The following is a 12673-nucleotide window of genomic DNA, read 5'->3' on the forward strand; positions in this document are numbered from 1 at the left end:
CGGAAGCTGTGGGTGTGTTCAGTCCCTTACTCTGGAGTTGCTGCTGGCCAGGGTCTGTGTTAGCAGAAAACTGGCATCAGGATTGGGAGGTAGATATTTTCTCTTTTAAAGATTAATTTTATTCATTTGAAAGGTAAAGTTATTGGCAGGGAAGAAGAGAGGAGAAGCAACAGAGAAAGTGACAGAGAGAGAGAGAGAGGTCTTCTAGCTGCTGTTTTACTCCCCAAATGGCTGCAATAGCCACCGAAAGCCAGGAACCAGGAGCCAGGAGCTTCTTCAAGTCTCCCATGTAGGCACAGAGGCTCAAGCACTTGGGCTATCTTCTGCTGCTTTCCCAGTCACAGGAGCTGAGTAAGAAGTAGAGAAGCAAGGACTCAAACCAGCACACCCACATGGGATGCTGGTGCTGCAGGTGCTGGCTTAACTTGCTACACTACAACACTGTCAGCCCTGAAACCAGTATTAAATCTAGGAATCAAATTCAGGCACTCCAAATAGGACAAGGGCCTTTAAAAAAAAATTTTTTTTTTAAAGATTTGTTTTATTTTTATTGCAAAGTCAGATATATAAAGAGCAGGAGAGACAGAGAGGAAGATTTTCTGTCTGATGATTCACTCCCCAAGTGACCACAACGGTTGGAGCTAAGCTGATCTGAAGCCAGGGCCAAGACCTTCTTCCAGATCTCCGATGCAGGTGCAGGGTCCCAAGGCTTTGGGTTGTCCTTGACTATTTCCCAGGTGCATAAGCAGGGAACTGTCTGTAAGTGGACCAGTTAAGGTTCAAACTGGCACTCCCATAGGATACTCACATGGCTTCACCCATCGTGCACAACTCAGAGCCCTAAGACCGACATGTCTGCATTATGATTATGATTATGATTATGATTATGATTATTCTAGCTCTTTGGTTCTTCACATTTGACATGGGGAGAAGCAGCGGAAAACCAAGAAATAAGAACTTTTAAATAAATAGTATGTTAGCTGGTGGTCAGTGTTGTGAAATGCATAAGGGGACAATTTGCCAGGCTGAGCAGGGAGCAGCTCTTGTAAAACATCAGCCGCCAGGCCCAAAGGCGCTGCTCGAGCTGACGTCATCCCAGCACCAAGAAGATTGTGTTCTCAGACAGCAGGCCCTGCCTCGACGGCGGATAACGGGTGGCTGGCTGAGTGACGCAGTTTGAAATAATGGTTGTTCTTTGCATTCATGTGAGGAAACATTTGACTGGGTGGCAAAAGTCAGAATAAAGCAATTTTCTGGCAGGAGGACAAAGTTATAGTATTTTCTTTGTATGAAGATTTCCTCGATTACTCAAGGAAATCAGGAGCATCTTTTGGTAAGACATTTTGTTTATGATTGATTCATGACTTGCAGGAAAGCCAGCGCATGGCGCTTGGTATTTGTTATAGCATAATGGTATGAAAGTAGTGGGAATCATCTGGAAAGTAGGAAGAAAGGAAAGAAACCTGGGGAGCTTTTAAAAATTGGCTCCTTAAGAAAAAGGAAATGATTGACGTCCGGCTCCATGGAAGATCATCAGAGGGAAGAGAGAAGAGGTCCAAGAAGATGCTTTTGGGAGGCCTTGAGAACATGTTTAGCACACGAACCGTTGTCATGCTGTTTTTAAACTTGGGATGATGGCGTAGCAGTTTCGGATGTTGTATAATCCTTGTGAGTGTATCCTCCCGCAGGTGCACTGGATCGCTGTGTGATGGGAATCACGGCGGTGGAGATCCTCAATGCTTGTGATGAAGTTGTTCCCGCTGCCATGGATTCACTCAGCCATCCAGCAGTGAACCTCAAACAAGCCATGACAAGACGTAGTCTCGCTGCTCTCAAAAATATGGCCCATCAGAAGCTGCAAACCCTTGCAACTAACCTCTTGGCTTCTGAGGCATCTGACAAGGTATGTTTTGTATGGGGGCTCTTGAAGGGTGTAGGGCCCACTTAACTTCATGCATTAGCACAACTTCGGTGTGTCTTCGAGATTTTTTTTTTTGAGAGATGGCACTGTTGAAAATAAGCTTCTGATTTTGTGTTGGTTTCTCCAACAATATTTTAGAGTATGTAATGGATTTGGATTTGGAATAAGGAAAATATTTTTGCCATTCAGGTGCTGAAAATTTGCTTCTGCCGAGCTCAGGGATTTCAGGTTCTGAAAATAAAGCAAATGTTGATTATATTGTTTGTCAGTTTGTCTCTCCAATATTCTTTCTATAGAAAGATTTGACTACTGGTTATTGTCTCTGTGAGGAAAACAAAATAATGTAGGTACAATTAAGACATCTGTAATTGTGACATTGCTTATTTAAACAGTGTTTTCTGATTTAGTGAAGTTGAGACATTCTAATAATTTATGAAAATAAGTATGACAGAATTGTACAAGAACCTGTAATGTTTTTGGAAGACTCAAAATCAAGCATCCTTTCGCAACTGGCACCTACAATCAGTGTATGGATTACTGCTGGTTAAGACTGTTCTGTTAAGAAACGGCAGACAATCTCAGCTCAGTTAGCCAGTGTTTGCTTCGTGGTGTTCGTTCTCCATGATATTCTGCAACCTAGATTGTAGTAATGGGTGAATGAAAGCCCGAAGATAGTTCCAGTGCTTCACTGAAGTGCCACTTGAAATTCTGGTTCTGTTTAAATGCATATTACTGTTACTAATGGATAGCACACATTCTTACATTTTCTTTCTTTAAAAAAGATTTATTTATTGGAAACTCTGATATAAAGAGAGGAGGAGAGACAAAGAGGAAGATCTTTTTGTCTACTGATTCACTCCCCAAGCTGCTTTAATGGCCAGAGCTGAGTCAGTCTGAAGCCAGGAGCCAGGAGCTTCTTCCAGGTCCCCCACGCAGGTGCAGGGTCCCAAGGCTTTGGGCCGTCCTCGACTGCTTACCCAGGCCACAGGCAGGGAGCTGCATGGGAAGTGGGGCTGCTGGGATTAGAACTGGTGCCCATATGGGATCCTTGTAAGTGCAAGGTGCGGAGTTTAGCTACTGTACTTGTATTTTCATTCCTCTTATCCCTGACTTGTTTTTCATGGTTCGTCGTGTGAATGACTAGAAAGGGGATCCAAAGGCTCATTTTCCAACTTGAAATTAGCTGTCAGTTAGCAAATGCTCAGGAAATATGTTATAGGTACTTCTCCTAACCCACATCCAATAATTGGCAGTAATGTCACCTTGTGACCATTCTTTCTTTTTCCGGGTTATAAATGTTTTATTGGCTGTGTTGTGTATTTCATAAGTTGGAATTGTGACACCATTCTGCTGCTTTTTCTGCATTTTTCCCACCATATTCCAAAGTCTGAGAAGAAATCATATGGGTAAAATACATTTGTCACATCCATAATTTCTTTCAAGGAACCACATAGATGTCCTTGGAAATTCCATGTTCACAGCACATTGTTTAACACGTTATATAATGTTAATTGTCAGCAAATTTATGAAGCTAAAATGAAAAGCATATGTATATGTTACAAAATCCTCAAATATATTATTTTCCTTAGCATCTTCTACGAGTAAAAATTTGGAAAAATAATTACATAGCTAGAAAACTCTAGAAAAAATGAGTGGTACAGTAATATTTATGAAGGACTTTTGAGAGTGGTTATGGTTCATTGTGATTTTTATAATCTTGTTTGTCCCTGTTTTAATAGCACATTTTATAGTGTAATTATTGATAACAGCACCAAATATCACCACACTTATGTATTATAAAATATATTGTAAAATGTATCAGGCTTGTGGCCGTGGTAATTGTGGTTTGGCCTACAAGAAAAACAATTATGGAAGTGGGGAAAAAAGAGCTAGGAAGCCCAGGCTGCGTGGGGACACTCGCTTTATGAAAAATGCACGCTGGCTGTCCATTGAGGCATTTCCCAACTATCTTCTCACGTTCAAGTCAGAGACTCCTTCTGAGGGAAATACGCAAAGAGCCACCTTCTGGATGGCTTTTTAATCTCCAGAGAAATAAACCCCTCCAAAGTTAAATACACACACACACACCCCAGAAAACACAATTAAGAGATGCTCAGTGCCGCAGGATCTTCGGGATGTTATTAGATCTAATTTCTGATGTAGGTCTTTCATGGAAAGTCAACTCTCTACTGGGTTACTGCTTTACTGCTTTTTAATTCTTTAAAACTTTACGTAATACAGCTTTTGCCTGGTTAGCCTAAAGTGTTGGCAGTTAGGGCAAATTGGAAGTAGCTTTTTTGTTTTGCTAATTACATGAATTATATCAGGCATAGAAAATATTGCAAACTAGAATAGACAGTTTACTCTTCTCTGATGTTTTCTCTCCAGAGCAAAAACAAATAAATAAATAAAATTATCCTTTATTATAACTGCTTTGAATTTTGAAAGATGGTATATTTGAACTACTGTGTATTTCTGTTATAATGTGTATCTTATTTTCCCTGTTATTGCAATAACTTATGTAGTTATTTCATTCTTCCTGTTGAAACTCAGTGTTTTTTTTTTTTTTTGAGGTCAGGGGTCACGACTTGCTCATCTCTTTGGTTTCCCCATGACACCTGGGAACCGAAGTTCAGTGCATTTTGCTTCAGGTGATGGGTAACAGGAAGTGCTGGTACCCTTCAGTTTCTTTACCCATGGCTTCTCCACTTCCTCGCAGCTGATTTTCGTGAGACACCTGCTTTGCAGTCTCAATCCCCTCCCCTTTCCTGTATGGTATAGAGATTCACTAATCACCTTGCCCTGTACTTTTCTCTTTTGCCTTCTTCCTTTTGGTTTTAATGAGCAGCACTGTCCAGACCTAACTCGTTTGTCTTCCTTGTCCTCTGTATTTGTCAGGGTTCCAACACATCTGGAATTCTCTCAATTTTAGAAGTCTCTTACTCCATTCTTTTGGTTCTGTAGCTGCTCACTCATGGCATCATGCACATTTTGGCATGGGCGATTTTCTGTTGCCAGAGTATGGCACTAAATATTGCAGGATATTAGCTACACTTTTTTCCTCCATTCACATGGTACTACTTGCATATCTGCCGTCAAGTTGAAGCGGTCCGGTATCCTTAGGCATGAATTGCTCCTATGAGGCTGAATGACCTGTGGTTTAAAATCGTATCTCTGGGCCCAGTGCAGTAGCCTAGTGGCTAAAGTGCTCAGGAGGTGCCGGTTCTAATTCTGGCAGCCCCACTTCCTGCCCAGCTCTCTGCTTGTGGCCTGGGAAGGCAGTCAAGGATGGCCCTTGGGACCCTGAACCTGCATTGGAGACCCAGAAGAGGCTTCGGGCTCCTGGCTTCAAATTGGTTCAGCTCTGGCAGCTGCAAGATTTTGCTCTTTCTCCTCCTTTCTGTAGATCTGACTTTCCGATAAAAATAATTTTTTTAAGTCATTGTTGATCACTAAAATATCTGTTTTGTTACATTGGGTTAGTTGGGTCAGAAATTGGTCATTGGGTTTGGAGGGTATATGAGATGACATGGAGATAGAGATTGTGGAAGACATTTGTTTTTGATGTAAAAAGAGAGGGTGTTGGCCTCCAAGGCTGCGGATTTGAAAGAGGGCTTTGGGTTTTATATAGGGGATTAATGAACATTTGGTCAGAGTAGTTGGTAAGCAATACAGGCAGGCATGTTGTTGAGAACAAAGCTGAAGAGTTCATTGCTATTACACATGATTCCCTTGTAACTGGTGATGGGATAGAGGTGGAGGTGAATATCCTGTTACTTTTCAGGCGAATCGTAGACCATGCTGTCTGCTGAAAGTGAGGAAGTGGTTATAATCTCTTGTAAGTAATGCTGTGTGTTTATTATTCTTTCTAAATCCTACAGCATCCAGAGGGAGCACTGTGCTGCACTAGAAGGTATCAGATTTGTAAAGTATTAATAAGTAGCCAGTCACAGAGGGCAGTTGTTTGGTGAATGCACCAGTGGGTACGTTCAGACAGTAGTCTCGGCATATCCGGTCATGCTTTTTGAGGAGTTTTCTCTTCAAGCACTTGCACCCTGATTCTGGTTCTCGGTGGGGACATCCTGCCGGTGATTGTCTTGGGCTAAAGTGATCTTATTAGTTAAGCTGGAAAACCCTTACTACACGAGATTCATTTCTTAGCAGTAACGTGTATAATTTTCTGTCCAGCGCTTCACATCTTGGGCATTGTCATACCAATCAGAACCACTATATTTTTATGGAAAAGAGTGACAAGGTTGAAGAACTTGAAAAGTGAGCAGGATGATTTATCTTTTACCTTACATTTTCTTCTCTGTTGTCTAATTAGTCAGCAGCCTGTATAACCGAATGGGCAGTGTTTGCAAAGGTCAGTAGCTTTGTATTCTGAGTAACTAGGTGAGAGAATGGGATGTAGAAGCCAGTTGTGACCCACTAAGAACATGCTCCGTGTTTTTTGCTTGCAAATTTGACTCTGTTAAAAAAAATTGGTTCTGATTGAATTGACTTTATGATTCTCTGTGAAAAGGGCATTGCATGGTACAGACAGGGACAAGCCAAGCGATGTGTAAAGGCTTCTGGACCTTGTCTACTGAACTCTGTCGGTCCTTAAGAGGATTGTTATGATATGTATGACCTTTTAAGAATCAATTAAACTTGCTTAACATTCTATCCCCTATCTCTAACAAATAGTTGAATAGAAAATAGAAAATGTAGATTGTATATTTATTATATATTTGTAAGTAGATATAAATTCAGATTGGTTTGATCCCAATGGTTTCCAGGGCAGAGTTGTGTGTTATACTGATCGTCGTCTTTCATGAACACAGTTACAGATCCTTTGCTCAGTTGTTCAGTGTTAAGAAAGAGTGAATGTCTGTGACTCTAGGAGAAGTACATTTCTCTGGTTAAATGAAGGAAATGTCCTCATTTTGTGAGAGGTATTGAGAGAAGAAGAACTATTCCACGAGCAAAATAATCATGATCTTCCAAGCTCCAGGATACTTGTTATTAGCTTTGGCATTCTATAATATAGCAGTATTTTAAAATTACCGTAATCTCTGGCATAATAACAGATAGTCATATCCCAAGAGAGTAATGCTTTTTGTTCTCATGACAATCATACACTGACTTGACTGTTTTTTGAATGCTAGCATTCTTTCTTTCTTTTTCTTTTTTTTTTTTGGTCTATTTCATTTATTTACATAAAGTGAATAGATTTCATGCGTTTCACAATACTGATTTAAAACCAAATGGGTTCCTGCCATCTCCTTCTCCTTTTCTATATCCCTCCCTTTTCCCTTAATTTTTACAATGGTGTGTTTATAGAGATTACATTTTTTTGGTTCTGTGTGTATCAGCTGTCATGCCTTGACTGGCCTAGCCCCGGCTGCTGTGACCACTTGGAGAAGTAGTAGATGGACAATCTCTCTCTCTCTCTCTCTTTAAAGTCTCTGTCACTTTGTCTTTAAAAAGAAACAAATCTAAGCTTACTTAATAAATTAATATTAAAAATATTTTCTGTGTGACAGCATACAGATAGTTGGCCAATATGTTGTGTCTTTTCCATTTAATTGCAATTGCTGTCCTGTTTTAGATCTTAAAAATCATAGATGTTGTTTGATACTTTTCTCTTGAAAATGCAACTAAAATGAACTCTTACTATTTTTGTTCTCCAAAGCAGTCTTCCCTTTGTCTCTGCCATCTCTATAGTTCAATATCTTTTTCTTCTCTCTCAGACAATAAACTTGATTTTTCTGCATCCATTTAACCTTCCTATCCCCATGTATTTGCCTCTTACTCCAAATCCTTCATCAAAAGTCTACTTACATTGGGTCCTCACACAGGAAAATATCCTAGGTGGGGATGTGCTCCTTGATGTGTGTAAGTGCGTGTGTGTTGTGTATATTTTATAAAGTTTGAAATGAAAACTGAGAATTTACAACTCGTGTTAGATTTCAATTAACTTTTCCTCTAGTTAAAAGGAAATGAGTTTTAAGTTACTATGAATTCAGCAGCAAGTAGTTTGTTAATTTATAAAACTAAGCTCTCACATTTACTCCATTCATGTTTATTAATATTTTTGGTGATTCCAGGGTTTTTGGTTCTCTTTTTTCTTGAAAAGATCCTTAAATTAGATGCAACTGGATTTATCACAGAGATTCCATAGGACCATCAAATAGTTACATATACAATAAAACATTCTGCATGAAATTTATTAAACCTGACGATTCTAGAGCTTATTGGCCCTGCACCTTGGAAATATTAGATATCCAATGGATTTATGAATGGTATTCATTGTTCATATTAATGATTACTCATTATTCTGATGAGTAAGGAGAGGCAGCCCTTGGCTTACAACTAGAGAGCAGTTTGTTTTTTCTTGGAAATGTATTAACAAGGACGCGTGGTACCGAGATGACATTTAGGTTGCTGTGGAATGTATCTGAGACGCAGCAAAGAAGAACTTTCTTCAATAACAGCCTGCTGAGAGAAGAGGAGCACAAGATAGCTTAAATCCTGCGGCCATTTCGGAAGCTGCATCATTCTGGCTCTTCTCTGAAATACTCTGTTTTTTAGCTCTTACTCAGGAACTTGAAGGTATTATGAATTTATTTGCCAGAAAGTATAAAGATTTTTGACCCAATGGTAACATTATGGTACTTGAGGAAGATATAATTTTTTCTCTTTTAATGTGTTTTTATAAAACTCCGTAAAAGAATTTCAGACTTTTTCACTTTTACAGCCTCTGTTAGAAAATAATTCAGTCAGTGTAGCTGAGTAAATATTTATAGACTCCCAGGTACTGAGTTAGGCCCTGGAGAGGCAAGCGAATCAGACGTATTTATCCCCAGGAAATACAAACAGGCGAACACACGACAGCCCACAGCGTGAATGACAGCGCACTGCAGAGCCTGCTGCCGGCCGGCCGTGATCAAGGCGCTCATTGGAGGAGGGCACAGGGAGATGAGGAGAATCCAGCCAGGCCATGCATGGAGGCGGTTGCGTTGTGTGCTGGGAGGGTGAATAAGCAGAGACAGCCAGCGTCTGTGGCACTTGCATCCCACTCTCTCCCTAAGTTGTGGCTAATAAAGATGTCTTTGGTTACTGCCAGATGTTCTTTGGGGCCTACAGAGAAAATCCACCTCCCCCCCACCCCCAACTGAAAACCACTGCTGTGTATCAGATGAAAGGTTCTTAAAGGACTGATAATGCTCTTCTTTCTATTTTCTGTGCCCAGTGAGAAGTGTTTCTTAAATCCTATACATAGCCAGTGTGTGAGGGTTGATGCTGGTGGAATAGCTTCACCCTTGCTTTCGGCATCTCTTCCGTGTCTGGAATCCTTGCAGCACAAATATGAAAAGTTAGCGAGAACCTGTGGAGGGTGCCCGGCTGGCGTGGGTGGACTCTGGCTCTCCGCCTCTGCTATCACTGGGATTTGCTGTGTGACCCTGGCTGACTGGCTGACTGCTTAGCTTCAGTTTGCTTTTAGATATGAAATGGGGATACTTGGGTTGTAATGAAGTTAAATGGGATAACGTGTTTGCAAACGTTTATCACAATAAGTGTTCAGCACGTACCAGCTTAGCAATTGATTCGTACATTGGTTCAGCGTATATTGAGTGCATATCGCAAGCTAGGCCTGCTAGCAGCAGTTGGAGAGTGCATTGAGCACAGATCTGTGCAGTCGGACCTGGCGTGGAGAACTTCCTGCACTGATGGGAGAAGCCAGGGAGCACTTTGTTATGGGATGGACCACGTGGGAGCAAGTCTCAAGGAGAGAGATGTCCTGCAGAGTCTTTGGGAAGGCTCTTGTGGAGAGAGACAGGCTTGCCGTCATGAGGAATGGTGAGGAAGAACATCCCGGGCCAAAGCAGGCAGCACCAGCGGGTGTGCGCAGCGTGGTGCAGAGGCGTGCGGGTCTGGCGGTGCTGGGGCGATTCGACCCTTTGTGGATGTGGAGGATTCTGAGACGCAGTACACCTCGCTGCACTGAGCCCAGGTGGACTGAAGCAGCTCCTTGCGTTTCTCCCTTTTAGTTTGTCAGTATTTAATCTTTTTTTTTTTTTCCTCACCAACTCGGCTTCCCAGAGTTTCACCTTGTTTGTGTTGGTTTGTAATTGTGTTTCGCATTCTGCAGACCCAGGGGGGTGTTTTCTAATTGTGTTTGGAGATTTCACAGTTTGTTTCGTTCAGTTGATTTCAACTGCCTGGATGTGTAACCTTTATTCGGGATGCAGTGAACTAGGTAGGTGTTAGTATCTCTTGCCAGGGGTGGGAATAGGGCTTGTGCTGTTAGCTCTCTGCAGCGCTTCTCTGAGAGACGGTCTTTATTCGGAAGACAGACAGCTGGTGCTCGTTGTATGAACTGATTGCTGGATAGGTCTGTGGGAAGCAGGACACGATCTGTGCTTGTCCCTTTGTAACTTGGCTCTGTGGGAGGAGTTAACCATTTCTTTTGTGCTTCTGTCATGAAAACTTGATATTATCAGTCTTCTAATCTTTTAAAATATCATTATTATTATTTGGACATTATTATTTAAGCACTGCGTACAGTAACACGTGACCTTAAGAAATATCTTTTGAAGTAATTTTCCTTATAAAAGGCATGATCCAGATGTTTTATTTAGCGCTTATAACTTAGTTTTCTTGGAGTGACTTACATTTTGTTTGTCAGGTAAACTATAGTACAATGTAAAAAGAAACCTTTTATTAGATTAACTCTCTGTTGAACTTATTCCTTTAAAAGAAGATTTATTTATTTTACAAAGCAGATATACAAAGAGAAGGAAAGACAGAGAGGAAGATCTTCCATCCACTGACTCCTCCACCAGTGGCTACAACGTCTGCAGCTGAGCCGATCCAAAGTCAGGAGCCAGGAGCTTCTTGTGGGTCTCCTGTGCAGGTGCAGGGTCCCAAGGCTTTGGGTCGTCCTTTACTGCTGTCTCAGGCCACAGGCAGGGAGCTGCATGGGAAGTGGAGCAGCTGGGTCATGAAGCAGCTCCCGTATGGGATCCCGGTGGGTGTAAAGTGAGGATTTAGCCACTAGGCTGCCACTGTGCTTGGCTCCTTAGTTTATACATTTTAATAAACATGCCAATTAATGAAAACATATGAAAAGGCAGGAAATTACATGAAGTCTGTGATTACCCAAGTATTGTCATTCATACCTAATCATGAAATCTCATTTTAAGTTCAAATATTCAAGATAAAAGCATAGTGAAGTGTTTGATTCCGGTGAAAATGGATTCTCTGAGTAAGTTCCTCCTACTCTGTGTTGTTCTGTTACTGTTAAGTAGCAGCAGCAGAACAGCAGAGGGCACCAAATATCCATTTTGGCCCTTCTCTAGTTTCGTGTCCCTCCCCCATCACCTCCTTTTTTTTCCTTTTTTCTTAAATGCTTAATACAGTTAATAGTGAAACCATATTATGAATAATTTTAATAGGTGATGTGTTTTGCTTTTAGCTAATTTTAGAATATTTTGTAAGTACAATTATGATATCAATTTGTTTTTATTCCATGAATCTTTCACATTTAACATTATGTATCAGAGCTTTAGAAATTCTGTTAAGGACTTTTATGTATTAACATATTCTATGTAAAATTGTGAGTAAAGTTGTTTGATATCTTCTAGCTAAATGGTGTAAGGTAATAAACTAGCTTTTAAAACCATTCCTAGGAAATTAATTATTTAGGAGGTACATTTTAAAAATGATATCTACAGGGCCTGGTGCAGTAGTTTAGCAGCTAAAGTCCTTGCCTTGCACATACCAGTATCCCCTATGGGTGCCGGTTCTAATCCTAGTGGCCCTGCTTCCCATCCAACTCCCTGCTTGTGGCCTCCTGGGAAAGCAGTGAAGGACGGCCCAAAGTCTTGGCACCTTGCACCCACTTGGGAGACCCGGAAGAAGTTCCTGGCTCCTGGCTTTGGATCGCTTCTGATCCAGCCTTTGCAGCTGCTTGAGGAGTGAACTAATGGACAGATCTTTCTCTCTTTGTCTGTGACTCTCTGTATATCTGCCTTTGCAATAAAAAATAAATCTTTTAAAAAATGATACCTAAATAATTATTTTCTAAAATAGGATATTAAGATGTCATACAATTTTTTTCTTGCAGTGTTTCTTAGGACTCAGTATTGATTTTTATAGACAAGTAGGTGTGTGAAAGAAAGGAAGAGAGAGATATTTCTGAGCATTATTTTTAGTATTTTAATCTCTGGGTTCAAAACAGATTCTGCTTTTTATTTTTTATAGTTAAACAATTTTTTTTTGCTTTACAGTGCACATTAGCATAAAAATTGCTGATGTCTGGAATGCTTTGCACTCTTAAGTAGAAATATGAACCTTGTGGTATCTTTATATATTGGACTTAGTGCTCATTCAGGAAAAGCAGTAAATTACTTAAAATAATTTTTCAAGGGCATTTAATAGGCTTGAAAAATTTGGTGTTAGAAATGCTTCAGAAATCATTTGACCTTTAAATCAGGTCCTTTAAAGTACATGGTTAAAGATGAAGACTTTTTGCAGTGTTTTAAATTCCTCTTACTTATGACAAGACGAAATATAGTTAAAATATTCTTATCATGCTGATTTTAGAGGACAGTGATGTTAGATAATCTTAGCAGACATATTTTAACCTGGAATAACTTCAAATCCATAGCACTGGTGAACACTACAGTAAGTGCACACCAATCTTTTTTTTCTCTGCAGATTCTGTTATTGCCTTTCTATTGCTGGAGGCTACTGTATATATGG

General features: G+C 40.4%; 1 protein-coding gene across 2 annotated transcripts in view; it reads left to right on the forward strand.

The window, feature by feature from the left end:
• Positions 1–12673, forward strand: part of WDR7 (WD repeat domain 7) — a 266103-nt gene that overhangs the window by 40181 nt on the left and 213249 nt on the right. For both annotated transcript variants that reach the window (XM_040985029.1, XM_040985030.1), the window contains exon 13: positions 1689–1903. In XM_040985029.1, coding sequence (XP_040840963.1) covers positions 1689–1903 — 215 coding nt within the window. The remainder of the gene's footprint in view (positions 1–1688; positions 1904–12673) is intronic.

The sequence above is a fragment of the Ochotona curzoniae genome, unplaced genomic scaffold, assembly GCF_017591425.1.
Source record: "Ochotona curzoniae isolate NIBS_2020 unplaced genomic scaffold, NIBS_Ocur_1.0 contig_43, whole genome shotgun sequence".
Classification (NCBI taxonomy): domain Eukaryota; kingdom Metazoa; phylum Chordata; class Mammalia; order Lagomorpha; family Ochotonidae; genus Ochotona; species Ochotona curzoniae.